The sequence below is a fragment of the Drosophila montana genome, unplaced genomic scaffold (assembly GCF_035044405.1).
Source record: "Drosophila montana isolate Dmon_TW-CO22-7 unplaced genomic scaffold, ASM3504440v1 contig_3733_1, whole genome shotgun sequence".
NCBI lineage: Eukaryota > Metazoa > Arthropoda > Insecta > Diptera > Drosophilidae > Drosophila > Drosophila montana.
Genome location: NW_026998620.1, coordinates 976,405 through 995,495, shown reverse-complemented (window position 1 = coordinate 995,495; position 19,091 = coordinate 976,405). Strand labels below are relative to the sequence as shown.

Here is a 19,091-nt window from a genome sequence, read left to right as displayed (position 1 = left end):
CCGGAGAGCTGACAACCCTGCAGGTAATTAAAATCCCGCCGACGACTGACACCGGGATTGCGGGAGTATGTTTATGTTAGCCTGACGATGGGGAATGGGTGTGTTAATCGCATTGGTCGGATGTTTTAATGTTATGTAAATGACAGGGCCTAATGAACTCTCCACTCATTATCGTTAGCCAGTTGGCCGTGCTCGGGCACGGGGTGGAGCCGGAGGTGGCCGCTACTTAAATGCTAATCCCAGACACTTTTGCTGCTACACTTCAGATCCCAGGACATAATCCAATTGGCTGCTGCTGGCGACAAGGAGGACCACAAAGCCCCCCCTCCAGCTGATTGATTTGTTTAATGTCGCCGCGGGGCAACCGGACGGAGCCGGAGAGCTGGTGCAGCAACCGGAACGGGCGCTGTTAGCGACATCGTAAACTTCAGGCCGGCCTACGGGCAACTCTTAATTTCATTAGCCCGTATTAAAGGGCCCCCCCCCCCCCCCCCCCGACCAAGCCAAATCAAACAGCAGGACGGTAAATCGCATCCGACCCGGAGGATAATGTGCCAAATGCGGCGAATATAGGGAATTCCACGGTGGTTGACGCCCTTGACGCAGGACGACGACATTGTTGAGCGGCTGCCTCGGCGTCGCTGTCGCCTCGCAAGCTGTGGCCAGGCGCGGGCAGCAGCCGCGGCTGACACTGAACAGCATCAAGGCGAGCCTACTGCTCCTCCTCCTCCTCCTCCTGCTGCTGCTCCCAACAACAACAACAACAACAGCGACACCTCAAGATGCTGCTGCTGCAACAGGGTCGACGACGCAGCACGCTGAGCTATCCCGTGGCGCTGCTCGTGGCGACCATGGCGCATACAACGCAACTAATAGTATTCCAGCCTACAACAACAACAGCAACAACAACAGCAACAACAGAAGCAACAACAACAACTCCAACTCCACCGATCCGGTCGCCGATGGGGATGCTGAGCAGATGCTGCCACAGATTCCGTCGTATATACGCACAACCGCCATGTTCTTCTGCATAATCATCATGCTGCTGGGCGTCATCGGCAATGTGATGGTGAGTATTGTCAGCTTATTCTAATTTGATTGACTGACTGACCGATTGACTGATTGAAGATGAAATTAAATTATTCAATTTCCACCATTTGAACAGCTTGAAATTCATTTTCAAAGATCTTTGGGAAAATTATAATACTTGTTGTCGTGTTTTTGTACTGACTGTTTTGATTGACTGACTGATTGACTGATTGAAGATAAAATTAAACTATTCAATTTCTTCCATTCAAACTCGTTTTCAAAGATCTTTGGCAACATTTGTTTGAGTCTTGTTTTTATACTGACTGTTTTGATTGACTGACTGATTGATTGAGGATAAAAATAAACTATTCAATTTCTTCCATTCGAACAGCTTCAAACTCCTTTTCAAAAGATCCTTGGCAAAATTAATTATTGATGTGATTTTTATACTGACTGTTTTGATTGACTAACTGATTAACTAACTGATTGACTGATTGAAGATGAATTATGAAGATGATGAAGATATTTCGAGCAAACTCATTTTGACAGATCTTTTGGGAGAATTACTTATTGTCGTGTTTTTGAACTGACTGTTTTGATTGACTGACTGATTGAACAGCGTTGATGATATTAAATTTTTTTCCAACAAATTCAAACTCGATTCCAAAGATTTTGTAGAAAATTTATAATTTTGGTATTTTTATGCTGACTGTTTTGATTGACTGACGGATTGACTGATTGAAGATGCAGTAAAGATATTACATTTTGTTCCATTTGATCGGCTCCAAACACATTTTCAAAGATCTTTGGGAAAATCAATTAAAGTCTCGTTTTTTACTGAGTCTCAACTCTTTATTTTGATTGACTAACTGATTGACTGATTGAACATTGACGCCGCGTGCAAACTAGAAGAGCTAGCAAGAAACATTCTTCACGGTTTTTGAAAAATTTCTACAGCTAGAGTTACTAGAGTTACTGGAAATCGCCTGTATTATTTTTTTTGCTAAACATCGGATAAGCTATGAGCTTACTTCCAAAAGTCGTTATTAAATCTTTGAGTAATTTTTAATTGTTTTTGACAAATAAACAAGTGAAACGTTTTTCACTCTTTGTCGAAAGGGGGGGAAATTGGAAATATTGGAACTTTTTGTACGAACGACTTAAGACCTATTTTGATTACATAAAAAATGATTGAAAGTATGTTTAGGCTAATTTGGGTAATTCACAATAAGGTTCGGAAAAGGCGTGGAAAAGTGTTGCCAATTCGCTTTTCACTGGTTTTCCCAGATCAAATATACATATAACACATGATAAAGGACCTCTTCCCTTGCAGGTGCCCATCGTAATAGTGAAGACAAAAGATATGCGCAATTCCACAAACATATTTCTAACCAATCTGAGCATTGCCGATTTGCTGGTGCTGCTCGTCTGCACGCCCACGGTTCTCGTCGAGGTGAACACACGACCCGAGACTTGGGTGCTGGGCCACGAGATGTGTAGGTTCCAAATCTCGGCCAGCTGTTGTCCAAACCAAATTAACATTTCACTTATGTTCACATGCAGGCAAGGCGGTGCCATTTGTGGAGCTGACGGTGGCCCATGCCAGCGTATTGACCATCTTGGCCATCTCCTTCGAGCGATACTATGCCATCTGTGAGCCCCTGAAAGCCGGCTACGTGTGCACCAAGGCGCGCGCCATTCTCATCTGTGTCCTGGCCTGGGGCATTGCCGCGCTCTTTACGAGGTAAGTCTCTCTCTCTCTCTCTTCCACTCTCTCTCTCTCTCTCACACACTCTCTATCTGTTTCTTTGTTTGGGCATTGAACTCGCCCGCCTCACACTCTGCTTCTTTATGCTTTAAGCACTCGCATATTAAATTCGAATATTCGCTTTATTACTTTCGTATTTCGTAGCTAGTTTAATCTATTCCATGCAAGCATGCTTCTGGTTATGGTATTTCTCGCTTTCCTTTCTAGATCTGTTCATCTATATATATATATACTATATCTATTTACTGTACTTTGTCTAATTCCATTTTTGCCACTTTTGTTCTGTATTTATTTGGGTTTCTTTTTACTCATTAATTATAAGTGTCAATCGCGGCCATTTTTAATGTTTTTGTATTTTGTTTTCCATTTGACCATTTCCACAGTTTCCTTTGTCGTTATTATGCCCTTGCAGCGGGCCTCATGACTTTGTCGCCGAATATGTAACATATGGAAATTTGAATTTATTAAATATTTATTCTTGAAATATTATTCTTAATAGGCAGAATAATTTATTTAATTGAAAGCAAACTCTTTGAATTTTTTTTAATATTTATTCTGGAAATATTAATATTAATAGGTACAAAATTCAGAGCAAAAATTTATTAAATATTTATTCGTGAAATATTATTTTTAATAGGTTCAATAATTTAGTTGAAAATATTTTTTTAATTTTTGCATTAAATTCAGGAAAAACAGGCTTCATTATGCACAAAGTATAGCCACAAAATCTGATCAAAATTGATCCAATTTCTTACTTCATGGAAAACATTAATCAAAAATATAGTTGTTGGAGGGAAAAACTAAAATTGCGCTTAAGATACACTAACCAAATCTAGAATCTATCATTTTATTATGGCTCTTAAATATGAGGACATTTTCTTTAGCATGTCATTATATATTACAGAATATATCATTATATATATTAATATATATATATCATCATATTATATATCATTATATATATTCATTTAAGCTCCTATAGGAACAATCAATTAAAAATGTGTTATGCAACATGTTTCTGTTTTTAAAGATATCCCAGATGGGTTCGGTATTTATGAGTATTACTATGCTCTAAAAATATAGAAAAAAAAACAAATATAACACGGGTAAAAATTGCTAGAGAGTTTTTCTTATAATAGATCTTTGGATCTTAATAGATCTGAGGAATAGACAGAAGTCCGCAAAGCTCTACCTCTTCAAGCGAGATTTCTTGATTTTGTGGGAAATTTTTTTTATTTATTTATTTATTAATTAATTTAAAAACTAAAATTATAAAAATGAAGTGCTAAGAGCCTCATTAGAATACAAAATGTTCTAATATCAAAAATTTATAATATCAAAACAAAATCAAATTTTTGGGGAATGAGGGAAAATTTACAAAAATCTTATCTATATATATACCCTAAAAAAGTCTACAAACCATATTTGGTATATCAAATTTTTAAAATCCTCGAGTTATTAAGAATCAAATCTCGAAATTGGTATCTAGCGAAATCATCAGAACGTAAGGATTTATTGTAAAAGATAAAAGCTGTAAAAAAAATATTAATAAAATATGCATATGACAAGTCCGGATCTGCAAGGGCATTAAATGTTCGGCTAGCCGAACTGCCCTTCTTCTTCTTCCTGCTGGTGTTTGCTTCTGGCCTTTGTTTGACATCAACTTCTCCATTTACATGCTAAACATTGGCAGTTAGCGTTACGACTGAACCAATTCTATTCCGACCTCCATTCCGACCTCCATTTCCCTACATACATTTCAGCATCATCTGAGCTTGGTTTCGGTTGCTTCTTCTTCTTCTTCTTGTTATCATATTGTGTGCTTTTTCTGGTCGTCCAGCCTGCCTCAACTTTCCGGCTGTGTCCATTGTGCTCTGTCCGGCTGTCATTATCAGCGCGCTGTCATCTTTAATAAGCGGCAATGCGGACTATCATTCGGGAATTTACATTCCATTGACACTGTGGCGACCCTCTTTTCCTTTCACAAATCCCACGCACAGCGTGTGACACAGTCGGTGGGCGTGACAGCCGCCCACTTTTGTGCCCATTAATTAGGCTAACCAGCAAGAAGCTGTCAGAGAGCACACGCCCACAGCTGACTCGGGGGAGAGGCGTTAGCACATAATTCAGACACATTCACAGCCTGTTGCCCCGATCCATAAAGTCTTCTCCTCTGTCTCTGTCCCTGTCTCTATCCCTGTCTCTGTCTCTGTCCCTATCTATGTCTCTGTCTCTGTCCCAGTCTCTGGCTCTGTCTCTGTCTTCGACTCTGCCTCTGTCTCTGTCCCTGTCTCTGTCTTCGACTCTGTCTCTATCCCTGTCTCTGTCCCTGTCTCTGTTTCTGTCTCTATCAATGTCTCTGTCTCTGTCCCTGTCTCTATCCCTGTCTCTGTCTCTGTTTCTGTCCCTGTCTCTGTCTCTGTCCGTGTCTCTTTCCCTGTTTCTGTCCATGTCTCTGTCTCTGTCTCTGTCTCTATCTTTGACTCTGTCTCTGTTCCTGTCTCTGTCTCTGTCTTCTATCTTCTATCTTCGACTCTGTCCCAGTCTCTGTCTCTGTCTCTGCCTCTATCTTCGACTCTGTCTCCATCTCCATCTCTCTTTCTCTCTCTCTCTCTCTACGCTCGTATATAACCTTTGACTCAGACACACCCTTCAACGTGTTTATGTTTGTTTTCTCTCTCTCTCTCTCTCTCTCTTTCTCCCCAACTGTCTCTCTCTCTCTCTTATAGCCCCATACTTTGGGTGGCTGAGTACAAGCTGGTTGAGTATATCGATGGATCCTCGGTGCCAGTTTGCCTGACCCAAGCGATTGGCGTCTCCACGGTTGGTTTCTTTCTGATGACCATATCCGTGTTCTTCGTGCTGCCGTTCCTAATGCTGGTCGTGCTGTATGGCATCATTGCCCGGAACCTGGTCTCCAGTCAGAGCGCCATGCTGCGCGCCCGTCCCACCAAGCCGGAGCTGAGTCTAAAGGCGCGCAAGCAGGTGGTCCTCATGCTGGGCGCCGTTGTGCTCTCGTTTTTTGTCTGCCTGCTGCCCTTTCGGGTGCTCACGCTGTGGATCATCCTGAGCACGGAGCAGACGCTGCACGACATGGGCCTGGTGCGCTATTATAGTCTGCTCTACTTTTGCCGCATCATGCTCTACCTCAACTCGGCCATGAATCCCATACTCTACAATCTGATGTCCACCAAGTTTCGCAAGGGTTTCGCTCGCCTCTGCCACGACGTCGCCCGTCTCCTATTGAAGCTGCTCACCCTGGGACGCCGCCGTGCCAATGCGGGTGACTCACGCGGACGCAGCGGCACCCTTTCGACGGGCACGGGCACCCAGACGAACTCCTCGAATGCGACAGCGGCCACCAGCTCGAGCATTCTGTCGCGCGGCTCGAATCGACGCGGCAGCGAGGAAATCAGCCGCACACGCCTCAAAATCGAACTGCAATTGCCGTGCGGCAGCGATCTGGAAGCGATGGCCATGCTCCAGAACTCCACGTTGCGCAGCAAGCGGCGGCAGAGCGACAGCCGGCTGCTCGGCGAGAAGAAACCGCGACGGCCCAAGCCGCAAATAAGTTTCGATGAGGCAGCCGTGGAACGAGTCCCAGAGGAAACTTTAAGCCCGGCATGAAGAGGAGGCAAATCCTGGCAAGGGAGGAGAAGAAGAGACCAAGAGACGAGTAGGAGCTGGAGGAGGAAGTCGCAGAGGAGGAGGAGGAGCTATGGCAGAAGTAGAAACCGTAGGAGGAAACTGTAAAGCTGGACTAAAGCGGAGGCAAATGCAAGCCAGAGGAGAAGTAGGGACCAAAAGACGAGTAGTAACCGGAGGCAGAGGAGGAGGAGAAGCTGTGGTAGAAGTAGAAACCGAAGGAGGAAACTGTAAAGCTGGCCTCAAACGGAGGCAAATCGCATAATGACAGGCAGAGCCGGAGGCAAATCCAGGCAAAAAACGGAGACAAGTCCAGGCAGAGGAGGAGGAAGGAGGAGCAGGAAGCGGAACGGAATGAAAAATCATGTGTAACCCGTTTACACTTACGCTTCAGTTGATTCTGGAATGTCGGCCGGCCGGCCGGCAGAGTCTCAGCTGATCCTGGCCACGCCCGTAATCGATGCCATTCAGGCGTTGACAAGACCCAAGCTCCTTGGACATATCCGCACACAACAAAAAACAATCAATTTTTCGGGCTATTAAACTCGAATGAATGTGCCAAAGATAAATAACAGCAGCGACAGCCAAAGCAGCAAAAACAACTACAACTATAAGAGGGGAGCGGGGCGGGGTGCGGGTGCGGGTGCGGGTGGTCCATTAACTGGCATGTAAAGCACGGCAAATGGAAATGGCTTTATATGCGTTTGGTGAGCCCATCAAGCAGGCGGATAAACATGATTTAGTTGTATTGAAATACATAGTTTCTTCCTCTTCTTCTCTCTGCTGCGCAGTTTCCTTCTGCAGAGTATGTTTCGTCCATTTGCCAAAATGGCGGCCAACAGCAAAAAAAAGTGTTGCCTACTTTGCGGCGGCCGAGTAAAAATCAAAACCAAACAAATGCATAGCTCGCATGTACACGCACACACACGCACACACATACACACGCTCACACATATTAATAAATATTTATATATATATATATGCCCACGCACACATGTATTTACCTTGTATATCTACTTAGAGGCGCCCAATTTGTAAGTAAATAAACATTTTTGTATTACAATTCAAGACATTACCTTAATCGGATGCAAGCGTTTTCTAATTTGATTTTCTTTTCTGATTAGAATCTGGCAAACAATTGTAAATATGTTTGTATGCAGGTACAGTGAAAGCTCTGCGAATGAACAGCTGGTCTTGGGCGAAGTTTTACCTTTTAATTTCTTAATGTTAATCTTTAAGCTTGCAACTTTAATGAAAGTTAATTTTTTTTTATGAAAATGCTTTTATTTTTATTTCCAACTTCCACTGACAAAAAGTTTTGAAGTAATTTTAATTTTTATTTATTTAATTTAATTTTTTTTTTTGGGATATAAAACTTTTTTAATATTTAAAATTTTTAAATTAATTAACTTTTTTCAAAATTTTTGGTCATTTTTGAGAGAATTTATAACTTGATTTTGTGAATTCCAGTCTATATAGTTAATACCCGTCCGATTCTAAAATGTTTATCATTTGCATATAAAACTTTATTTACTCGACATATTCTTTTCCTTTTCATTTTATTTCTTAAAAAATTATCTCTTCAGCCAAAATGAGCCCTAATAAAAGCTGAAGCACTCCAGAGAGCTTTCACTGTATCATTAAGTAAAATATTGTTTACATACGTTTTTGTATTTTTGAAAACTTTCGACCGTAATACGAAGTAGTTATCCACATAAATTCTTGTATATATGTGTATATATATATATTTAGTAGAGCAGACGTTTCCGTTTCCGTTCTGGTAATTTGATTAGGTTGAGTGCCGCTTCAATTGGAAACTTGTGAATAGTTTTTAAATATTGAACTTTATTTGTTGTATTTTATGCTCAAACTTTGCAGACAAGCGACATTAAAAGCTCATCCTCTTGTATTTCTATATATGTATATACTGTATTTGACTATAATTCTTGCAGTCCCATCATTGCCATATCCAGCTACAGCGTGGAGCCCTACGGGGACGGGACGGAGGCGCCAGTTTGCACCACCGCCGCGGACGGCTTTTGGCCCATCTTCTACTTTGTGGGCACCATAACGCTCTTCTTCTTTTTGCCCTTTGGCATCCTGCTGCTGCTGTATGCGGCGATTGCGTACAAGCTGCTGCGCCCGAACAGTGCATTCCATAGGCCCACCTCGCCGCAGGGGACCGCTCCGACGGCTGCCGCGGCAGCCAGCAGCAAGGGCAACAGCCATCAGCAGAGCAACGGGATGCGAAAGCATCGCAAACAGGTGATCTTCATGCTGGTCGCGGTCGTCGCCAGCTTCTTTGTCTGCCTGCTGCCCTTTCGGGCGTTCACGCTGTGGGTGATCACGGCCAGCACCGAGGATGTGGAACGTCTGGGCATTGCCGGCTACTACAATCTGTTGTACTTTTCGCGTTTCATGCTGTACCTCAACTCGGCCATGAATCCCATACTCTACAACCTGATGTCGTCCAAGTTTCGCAGCGGCTTTTGGCGGCTGCTGCTCAGCTGCTTTGGTCGGCGACCGCATCATCATCGGCATCATTATCATCATTATCCGACTGTCGCGGGGCGCAGTCTGCGGCAAACGCAGCGCAGGCAGGATCTTGATCCGGCGGAAGGCACAGCTGTGCCGGGCCCGGACAATGGCCAGCGGCCGCGACGCACGCTGCGACGGGAGGCCACCTTTCTGATCAATTCCATATCCACCTCGTCGGGCACCGAGCGCAACACCTCCTCCACATGGCGCAGCAACAGCCTCTCCACGTCCCTGGGACTGGGCGAACGGGAGCGGGAGCGGGATCGCGGCGCCCTCGGAGCAGCCATAATTGGCACGACGGCGGCGACAGTTACCGCGGCCTGCCTGCAGGAGCGACGCGCCAGCAAAATCTGAGCACAGCAAAAAATCGTATTTAGTTGAGTTCTGACAGCACACAGATTTAGTCCATAGTCATAGTTAATAGATGAAATTTTGTTGTAAAGACTGAAGTACCTCAGAAGAAGTCAATAAACGCTAGAAAAGATTCGTTTTTGGAAACCAAAGTAAATAAAAAATGCTGTCAATTTTTGTGACGAGGCAATCGAAGCTATTAACATTAGGTCTGTATTAGCTAAAGTACAATAGAATATTGAAGGAGGCTGGAGGTTCGAATCCTAGGTGAATGTGTGAATATGGTAGATGTCTTAGCTAAAGGCCCAGTCATATAGTCAATTAGGAAAGGAGGTCCAGGGTTTGCTTATATGTAAATGTAGTAGTTATGTCTTTGCTTATCTATTGCTAATAAGTTTTAGTCTATTAGTAATATCATTCGAAGCCCAGGCTAATGTTTAAACATGGTAGATGTCTTAGCTAAAGGCCCAATCATATAAGCAACTGGAGAAGGATATTCAGGTTTCGAATCCCCTGCTAATGTGTAAATGTAGTAGTAATGTTTTAGCTTATCTATTGCTAATAAGTTTTAGTCTATTAGTAATATCATTCGAAGCCCAGGCTAATGTATCTATTGCTAATATTTTTCAATCTATTAGTAATGTCATTAACTAACTAAATAGTATCAGTCTTTTTTTTTTGCTTATCCATTGCTAATAATTTGTTAATCCATTTGTTATAATGTTAACCTTTACAAATAAGGTAGAAAAATGTTGTTTATTGCTCCGACCATAAACGTGCGTGTGGCTTATGTTCAAGAATTTTTTATTGTGTTAAACGTCTCTCATTATCTTATTATCATCATCAAAAATTACACTATTTTATGTGCCTAAACAAATCCTACGCGTTTTTTTCCATTTCACTGAACGTTTCTCTTTAATTCTAAATAATGGGTTTTTTTCTCTTTTGATTTATATAATAATTACAATATGACAGACAGAAGTGGCGATAGATATGATTTGAGAATGGAATTGTAGTTAATATAATTCGGTTGGGTGCCGGATTTGAGTCTGGGCTATAATAAACGCAGTTTTTGTTTGAATTTTTATTTTTGTTTTGTTTTTCATTTTCATTTTGTTTTTGTTTATGCATATAAGTATTAATAGTAATCGGTATCGGTATCGGTATCGCTATCGTTATCGCTATCGGTTCGCGCTGCTGTGGTAAGTAACTCTTAAGTTTAGATTAAATTTAGATTAAGTTAATTACTACACCATTTTGTTGTTGTTGTTGTTGTTTGCTTTGCACTACTTATGAACAGAACTATAGAAAACAAAAGGAAAGTCAAAGGGGTAGGGGTAGGGGTAAGGGGGGGGGGGGTAGTACATATCAGTATATCCTGTGTGTTATATGTGTGTGTGTGTGTGTGTGTTTTAATTGTGTGGCTGTTCAGAAAGTTGAACTTGAATTGCGCGCACTTTCGCAACGAACTTCTCATACTTTTCAATACGCATCATTATTGTTATTATATAATTCAATTGTTTTTGTTTTGTTTTGTTTTTTTATAATTACGATTTGCTTGTTTTATTATTGTGTTGATGTTTTTGTTTCTCTTTTACTTTTGCCGTGTTTTTGTTTCGTTTTAATTTATTATATTTAAATTTTGTTTAATTGTATAATAAAATAATGATTCACAATCAGAGTTATTCAGCAGCAGCCAGATTTGGTGTTCTCCACTGGACGACCCTGATCGATTTTCACTTTGCTAGCATTATCGGTGGCGCTGGACGGCGGCCCAACGCGATTCTTAATCTCGGCCGCCATCGTCATGAATGCCTGCTCCACGTTGGTGGCGCTCTTGGCCGAAGTTTCAAGGAATGGAATGCCTAACTGATGTGCGTACTCCTGCAAATCCAAAGTTGTAATACATTAATAAAAGATACAAATATATATACTATATATTAGGTGGCATTTCCCGGCTATACGGTTTCACATATTTGTTGGGTTGTTAATCTACTCGTACTATTTTGAGCTAGAGTGTAAAGTCCATCGCATTAGGCATTATAAGTAGAGATCAGTCTATGTGAATCTTAAAACCGGAAAGCTAACATTCGTTCATGCTACCTTTGACCCGCAGATGTTATACAAGAGAGGTAGATATTGCAATACGTGCAAAACATGTCTCAAACAAATCTTAACAGATATTTAAAAGTAAGCTTAAGGCCAATCGAATGTATAACAAAAGTTTCATTGCAATTATGGGTGAACTTTAGAAAAGTGTAAAAGCGCCTTGCGAACAAATTAAAACAGATCCTTGAACATGAGTTAGAGGCCGATCGGACGATAAACAAATTAGTTGCTCATTAATCAGTCAGTGAGTCAGTCGGCGCACAGTTTTAAAGATATATAAAGAGAAATAAAAATGTGAATTGGTTCACACGCACCGCAGCTGTTGTATGATCGACAACTTTCTTGGTGGTTAAATCACTTTTGTTGCCCACCAGCAACTTGTTAACATTTTCGCATGCATATCGCTCGATTTCCTCTAGCCATTGCTTGACATTATTGAAGGACTCCTGATCCGTGCAATCGTAAACAACAATGATGCCATGCGCGCCACGATAATATGATGATGTGATGGTACGGAAGCGCTCCTGTCCAGCAGTATCCCACTACAAACAGAAACGGGATTTAGTATATATTCGATGGATGGATCTCTCTCTCGCTCTCTCTCTTGACCAAAAACCTACAATTTGCAATTTAATCGTTTTGCCATCCAATTCTATAGTTCTAATTTTCTGTAAAGGAAAAAAAACAGCTTTGTTGAGTCACAGTTTTATGGCTAGATATAGGTTGAGCACTTACAAAGTCCACGCCAATTGTGCTGATGTAGCTCTCTGTATATGTATCATCGGCAAATCGGAGCAGCAAACAGGACTTTCCAACGCCAGAGTCGCCGATCAACAGCAGTTTGAAAAGATAATCGCTGTAAAACAAAAAAACAGAAAAATGTGCGTTACTCAAGGCATATTTTCCCCCCATCATATCGCGCTATTAAAATGCGCGTCACGAATTTGTTTATCTTATCACGTACCCAGTTGAAACAACCTGCTAATACTCATTGTTTGACATCTAATCTGGAAGGTCCCTTCTATGGGGCTAATGCTTATGCAGCTGCATATACAGTGGAAGCTCGATTGAGCGAATGTTAAGGGAGGAATTTGTTGATAATAATTTTACATATTTCTCTGTATAATAATGATAAATAAATGTGGGGATACTTCACAGTTTTTTATTTCAATTTGTATAATTGGTTTTCTTTATTAGTTTACTTTTTTAAGTAGGGAAACAAATTAGGACTTCAAAACTTGGAGAGAGCTTCGTCCAAGCAACTTTCACTGCATTATTTACGAGTAATTAAGAGGGAGACGTCAAGCATTTCAAGTTCAATTGCAGTGAAAGAAAACATAAAACATTCAGCATAGATGGCAATTTGATTACGTAGCAGCAGCAGCAGCAGAGAACAACACAACAACGACGCAGCGTTAAGCAGTCAAACAACAACAAAGTGTACGCTAGAGAGGGGGTTGAGGACGCTGGGCAGGTGACTCATCCGCCCCGCAAAATAACAGCGCAGAGCTAAAACCTAGCCAAGGGCTGGCTGGCTGGCTGACTGACTGGCTGGCTGACTGTCAGCAACATTTACAGCGATTCAAAAGCCAATCAGAGAACTTGGATTTCTCCAATTGCTCCACAATTAATGAAAACATACATACACACATTCGTATACTATATACACATCATATAACCGTTATAGTTGTATCCAAATTTTTTTACTCGGAAACGTACTAAAATCGTATGTTGTTTTTTTTTAAATACTCGTTTAAAGGGTGTGGGGCTGCGGTGACTACTAAAAAGTCGTCGTGGACGTCGCAAAAATGACGTCGCAGAAACGCAAAAGAATGAAAAAAAAAGAAAGAAAAAGGTGACCAGTGCTGGGTTATGGAACGCGGATGAGTGCAAGGTTTTTCATTGTTCAAGTCAATATCTCAATTACGCGCAATTAATGCATGTGAACGACTTACTATTCTGGATTCATAGATGACATGTTTTTCGTTTTGGGTTTTTGTTCAAGTTTGTATTATTTTTTTTTGCCACGAACGAAATATTCGATTTCGCTTGAGCTGCTCGTTAACTGGCGAGTCGTCTGACGGGTGTCTCTAATTTCGATTGGCGGCCTCTTGTTACGAAATAACGCGCACTGTGCACTTGTGTACTCCAAAATTGTTTATTTTTCTAACTTCTATTTGTATTTATTGCAACGAATTTAAGGGAAATTCGATAATTTCCACAAAATTCGACAGCCGAGAACGAGAACAATGGCGACTGAAAAAATGACGAAGTGGCATGTAGTGTGGTATAGTGTCGTCAGTTGTGCCAGCGTAGTGTTGTTAAACGCAGTGGCCAGGGCTGCATCAGCCACTGCTATCAGCAACCTCCGCTTTGTGGGCGGTAACCACCTACAAATGTACATACATATTTACATCCGCCCGCCTGTGTGTATGTAGTTATTCACTTATCAGTAATGCTTATTGGATTATTCTTTAATACTTGCAATTGCAATAATCTCTTATCATAAATTATTTGATTCTAAACACATCATTTAACATTTGAGAGTTGTTTTGCTTGCATATAGAACACATGTAGATAAATAGTACATAATATTATATGAGGATTCGATAAGCGGGCTATGGGGAATGCATCGTTTTAGTGGGTGGATCCGCTATTTCCACTATTCCAATGAGTTCAATGTTAGCAGCTGTTTGAGCACTTTTGTCTGTGAGGTTTCGCGTATCTCGCCAGCCAAGAACATCTCGTCGACAACACTGTACACTTTGTAGAAATTAAAGACGAGATCCAGCTCGCACACATTATGGAAGTACTCGTTCAGCACCTCCACAAAATTATGAATGGCCTCCAGATAGCACAGATTATTGTCATTGACGTCCACGCAGATGCAAAAGTAAAGACCCGCATAGCGTCTGTACACAATTTTGAAATTACGGAACTGTGGACCAAGAGCTAGTTAGTATATGTCTTGGAATATATATTTTAATGCTCCCCATATTACCTCTACGAAGTTGGTGTGCTTGGCATCCCGCACGGTGACTACGGCGTGCACTTCTTCAATTAATTTTTGTTTTTCGTCGTCATCAAAGTTCATATACCACTTGGCCAAGCGAGTTTTGCCCGCACGGTTTTGTATAAGTATAAATCGTATCTGAGCGGATGATAAACAATATTATTTCTATTCAATGAATTGGTAAACATTATGCTTACCATTTTAGAGTATGTGTGTGGGTAATTACTTGAGTAATTACTCGGCTATTTACAATTTTCAGCTATGAACACAGCGAAAAAACTGATTACGAACAAATGTGTATCACTATTGCCAGGGCTGCTGCAGCTGGCGAACAGCTGTTAAGCGGATCAGTGTTGCATATTGCTCGAATGTCCACGTCAGTTGGCAACGCCACTCTTGAATACGATTACGACGTTTTCACTTTTTATATTTGTTTAGGCCCAACTTGAAGCTAGTCATTAACACCTCAATTACCAAAAAATGTTGACGTCGCGCTTGAACCTCTGGCCGCGCCTTCAGTTACTGCGCAAATGCAGCACTACATCATTGGGCCAACAGAAACAGGCAGCCGTCGAAATCCACGATCCTTTGCAGGCGCACGCCCTCAAAGAGCAGTGCATTCTGGTCGACGAGCACGACAAGGCCATTGGAGCTGCCACCAAGGCCGACTGCCATCGTGTGCAGCCCGGAACGGGTGACGTAAAGCTGCATCGCGCCTTCAGTGTGTTTCTGTTCAATTCGAAGGGCGAGATGCTTGTACAAAGGCGCTCCGTGCACAAGGTGCGAGTTTGAGTGAACTCCAGCTAGATCCTTTTGATATCAAGCGATCTTTCCATTTCAGATTACTTTTCCAGACACATATACGAATGCCTGCTGCAGCCATCCCTTGCATGACATCGAGCAGGAGCGACAGGAGTCGAATGCCCTGGGCATACGTTTGGCGGCCCAACGTCGTTTGAACTACGAACTGGGCATACCCACAGATGAAATAAAGCCCGAGAACTTTAACTACCTAACGCGCATACACTATGCCGACAGAGGGGACGGCGTCTGGGGAGAACACGAGATTGACTATATACTCTTCCTCCAAAAGGATGTCACACTAAAGCCCAATGCCAACGAGGTCAGCGAGGTGCGCTTTCTGAAACGCGACGAAATCGACGAAGCGATAGCTAAATTTAGTGCACCCTTGACCCCCTGGTTTGCATTAATATTGCGTCATCGGCTCAAACAATGGTGGGACAATTTGCATAGACTAAAACAGTTGGAAGACTTGCAAAATATACAACGCTTTTGAGAACTCAACACACAATACACGATCGAAGACGCTGCAAGATGTTGCAATCAAGCCAAAAATATATATGTGGAACCTCAGTTTTGTTATACCTTTGCCAGCGAAGTAGACATTGCCAACATCATAAAGTACTATAATACATTCTTAACGGCCTAGTCGATGTAGCCACTTTCTTCCATCTAGTCTGTGCTACCGGAAGCTACCATAGGCGTTATTGGTCAAGGGTTATTCAATGAATGCTTCTTTGTTTTTCAAGATATCTCAATTATAATCACTCATAATCTCATCAATATCGAACGATTGTATCATATTATTGCCATAGCACCGATCAGCTGAAAGTAGATTTTTTTATGAATTATATAAATTTAAGTTAAGTATAGAAATATGTCGCGCATATATCATATAGATATATAGAAAGTTCTTTATAGTTTTTATTTAAATTCGCTTTATTTGTATTCAAATGGAAAATAGTGTGTGTTTGGGGTATTCATGCACCTCCGTTTAGTTGATCAGTTCAGTACAACGTATAGAGCATCACATATGTTTGAATAATATGTAAATATAACAAAATATAGTGTATGTATATATGGTGTATGTATTATCATAGCACTAGCTAAATGTGTGTTGTTGAATATTATATAAATATATATATAGCTCATAAAATGATCACATCACGTTTACCATAATAATCATCATCATCAATCTCCTCCGCAACGAACAACAAAAATAAATATTTACAAAAGTATGCACTACAAAACTAAACGAGAGACTTAATAGGTTGGTATACAAAAGGTGCCCTAGCTAAAATCAACCTTAGAACTAAAGACAAAAAATATCTGTATGAAAATTAAACAATAATATATAGCTGCAGCGTTTTTAACAGTCACGAAGCGCGCGCTTCGCAGTGTGAAACGGTAGCAGGCGCAAATTGATTTTTTTCGTACCCGCTACCGCTCCACTTGGCACCACCTTGGCACCGATTTGTTTATTAGTACAAAGTAAACAAAGCCTTTGCTTACGAAATACCAACAACTTAAACCTATGTTTGCAAATTAAGACAGAACAAAAATTCGCACTAACAGTATAAATAGGAGGGAGGTTTTTTCTTGCAAGTCGCATGCGAATGCGTCGTAGTTGTGTGTGTGTGTGTGTACGTTTTTATGGGTATAGCTCGTGTGTGTATGTATGTGTTTAGGTCAGGGCTTAGCACATCCTGAATTCGATTAGGTTATAAGGCACATGATGTGAGTCTGTCGTGAATCTCAGGCTTGTTAAATTTGCTTAAAGTGCTGGGCACTATTTAGGACAAGCCGAACAGCTTCAAAGCATTGAAGGCAGTTGCCAGGGCGACCTCATCCGGCGTTTTCTTCATGAATGCAGCAATCATTTCCACAATTGCCGGCAGGCTGCACGGCTCATTACGTTGAAAGGTGCAATATCTGGAATACGGAATGTAAATTAAACAAAAATAGCAAGTGTTCTAATCGGAAATGCCCGACTAGAAAGTACCCTGAATCGGAAATGCGATCTAACTTTGATAGTTAGATTCCGAGTTTATAAAATTGGCAGGCTCTGAATGTAAATACCAAAGGACAGGGCTCTAAGCCAGCTCGTCGTGTCGCTCAAGAATATACTTTACGGGGTCGGAGATGTCTCGATCCGCCTGTTGCATACATATGCACGCAACCAATCTACCCTTTAACCCATTTTCAATGGGTAGCATTTCAATTCGAAATCCCACCTGTGTAAGTACAACAATGAGCGTTCCGTAATGCCACTCTTCACATGCTGTGGCAGTTTGGAGGCTCTCGTATTTGGATACATAAATGGCGCATCAGTTTCCACCAGCAGTCTGTCCAGTGGCAGGGTGCCATTATCGAGCAGCCGGCGCACGCCAGTATCTGACTTGTCCTTGCACAGATAACCAGTTAAGCTGATGTAGAATCTGCGATCCAGATACTTGAGTGCCTCCTCAGCTGTGCCCATAAAACCTCTGATAATCACAGGCGGTAGATTCTCGAATCTGCAAGTGTGTGAGCACCATATTATGACCCAAATTAGTAATAATATTTCTTCCACTTACGTGTCGAGTATTTCGAGTACATCGTGCTGAGCCGATCGCTCGTGTATTAGCAGAGGTTTCTTCAGACGTATTGCCAAATGCAGTTGCTTGGCAAATATCTGTTTTTGCACATCCGGCTCGGAGAAGTCGCGCTGATAGTCCAGGCCGCAAGGACCAATCGCCACGCACTCCTGCGCCTGTGCAATGTGCTCAAAGTCGAACCATGTGGACGGCTCCTCCACAATGGACTTTGAGTCGTGCGGATGTATGCCAGCAGTCGAGTATATAATGTCGGGATAAATGCGTGAAAGCCGCAGCGCTTCCTTGCTAGATTTGACCGAGGTGCCGTGGACCATTAATTTCTGAACACCTGAAAGAAAGTGAGTGAAAGTGAGCACATATTCGCATAAGCAGGGTTATGTACAGTGAAGCTCCTTTGAGTGCTAATCAATCACTTTTTAATGATAGATAAATGGGATCTTTTAATGATAGAGTCGTCCGATCGAAGGGTATTATAAATGGGACTACAAAAATAGGACAGCTAAAGGAGATGTTTGTGCCAGGCAGAGCTTTCACTGTATATGTTGCACTTATGCAGGCCAATTCATACACACAGACGCAGGTGCGTCGCACACACACACACACGCACATGTTGCATGCTAATCGCCCCTCTGCCGACGCTTGACCTTCTTAATGTGTGTGTGTGTGTGCTCTCGCTGACCACTTGCCGCGCCCAACGGCAGCTGTCATGTATTATTATTAGTCTTATCGCACTTCTTCCTCTTGTCTTGTTTTTTTTTTCGATTTGTGTGCCAGATATTTTGAACAAACCTGCGTCTCTTGCCCTTTGGACAACGGAATCCAGATCACGGCTATACTTTTTGTTGGTCAAATTGGCGCCCACGTCGATGACAATGAGGTTCTCAAAGCAATGCTTCATGCTGTCCTCAATGTCCAGTTGCTCCTCCTCGAGAGCTGCGGTTGCTGCGGCCACCACAGGCGCCACTTGTTGTTGTTTTTGCTGTTGTTCCATTATGTATGTAAAAGAATGCTTGTACGAAAATAGCAATGACGTAGACAGACAAGAAGATGCTTTGTCTTTGTGTAATTTAATTAGCTTTCGTTAGCACAAGGAACCGCTGCGGTTATGCGTACGGCAAGAATATCTCGCTCTTTTTATTGGAATATTTTAACCAAAGACCAAATAAGCAATTAACAGATGAAACGTTACAAATTAATAAAAATAAAAACAAATCCCGACACGAACTACGACTGCTGGCAA

General features: G+C 41.8%; 5 protein-coding genes across 6 annotated transcripts; 2 read left to right on the top strand and 3 right to left on the bottom strand.

Moving 5' to 3' along the window:
- Positions 1–607: 607 nt before the first annotated feature.
- Positions 608–9,462, top strand: ETHR. Of its 2 annotated transcripts, none has more exons than XM_064695148.1 (4): positions 608–1,069; positions 2,363–2,525; positions 2,593–2,773; positions 8,395–9,462. In XM_064695148.1, exons 1-4 carry the CDS (start codon positions 980–982, stop codon positions 9,332–9,334), a joined length of 1,374 nt encoding a protein of 457 aa, XP_064551218.1. In that variant the 5' UTR covers positions 608–979; the 3' UTR covers positions 9,335–9,462. The 2 variants fall into 2 exon arrangements, with proteins under 2 accessions (XP_064551218.1, XP_064551219.1); XM_064695149.1 differs by lacking the exon at positions 8,395–9,462 and adding an exon at positions 5,527–7,505.
- Positions 9,463–10,913: 1,451 nt separating this feature from the next.
- On the bottom strand, positions 10,914–13,710 carry Rab1 (RAS oncogene family member Rab1). The gene is made up of 5 exons (XM_064695152.1): positions 13,396–13,710; positions 12,176–12,296; positions 12,061–12,108; positions 11,755–11,982; positions 10,914–11,215 (listed from the first exon to the last, which is right to left on the bottom strand). Exons 1-5 carry the CDS (start codon positions 13,416–13,418, stop codon positions 11,018–11,020), a joined length of 618 nt encoding a protein of 205 aa, XP_064551222.1. The 5' UTR covers positions 13,419–13,710; the 3' UTR covers positions 10,914–11,017.
- Positions 13,711–13,899: 189 nt separating this feature from the next.
- On the bottom strand, positions 13,900–14,800 carry AP-2sigma (adaptor protein complex 2, sigma subunit). The gene is made up of 3 exons (XM_064695153.1): positions 14,651–14,800; positions 14,442–14,591; positions 13,900–14,378 (listed from the first exon to the last, which is right to left on the bottom strand). Exons 1-3 carry the CDS (start codon positions 14,651–14,653, stop codon positions 14,103–14,105), a joined length of 429 nt encoding a protein of 142 aa, XP_064551223.1. The 5' UTR covers positions 14,654–14,800; the 3' UTR covers positions 13,900–14,102.
- Positions 14,801–14,847: 47 nt separating this feature from the next.
- Idi (Isopentenyl-diphosphate delta isomerase) lies at positions 14,848–16,416 on the top strand. Its single transcript, XM_064695151.1, has 2 exons — positions 14,848–15,233; positions 15,295–16,416. Exons 1-2 carry the CDS (start codon positions 14,934–14,936, stop codon positions 15,748–15,750), a joined length of 756 nt encoding a protein of 251 aa, XP_064551221.1. The 5' UTR covers positions 14,848–14,933; the 3' UTR covers positions 15,751–16,416.
- Positions 16,176–19,086, bottom strand: LOC135437249 (3'-5' ssDNA/RNA exonuclease TatD). The gene is made up of 4 exons (XM_064695150.1): positions 18,641–19,086; positions 17,831–18,179; positions 17,489–17,770; positions 16,176–17,186 (listed from the first exon to the last, which is right to left on the bottom strand). The coding sequence occupies exons 1-4, from the start codon at positions 18,840–18,842 to the stop codon at positions 17,048–17,050; spliced, it is 972 nt and encodes a 323-aa protein (XP_064551220.1). The 5' UTR covers positions 18,843–19,086; the 3' UTR covers positions 16,176–17,047.
- Positions 19,087–19,091: the final 5 nt, after the last annotated feature.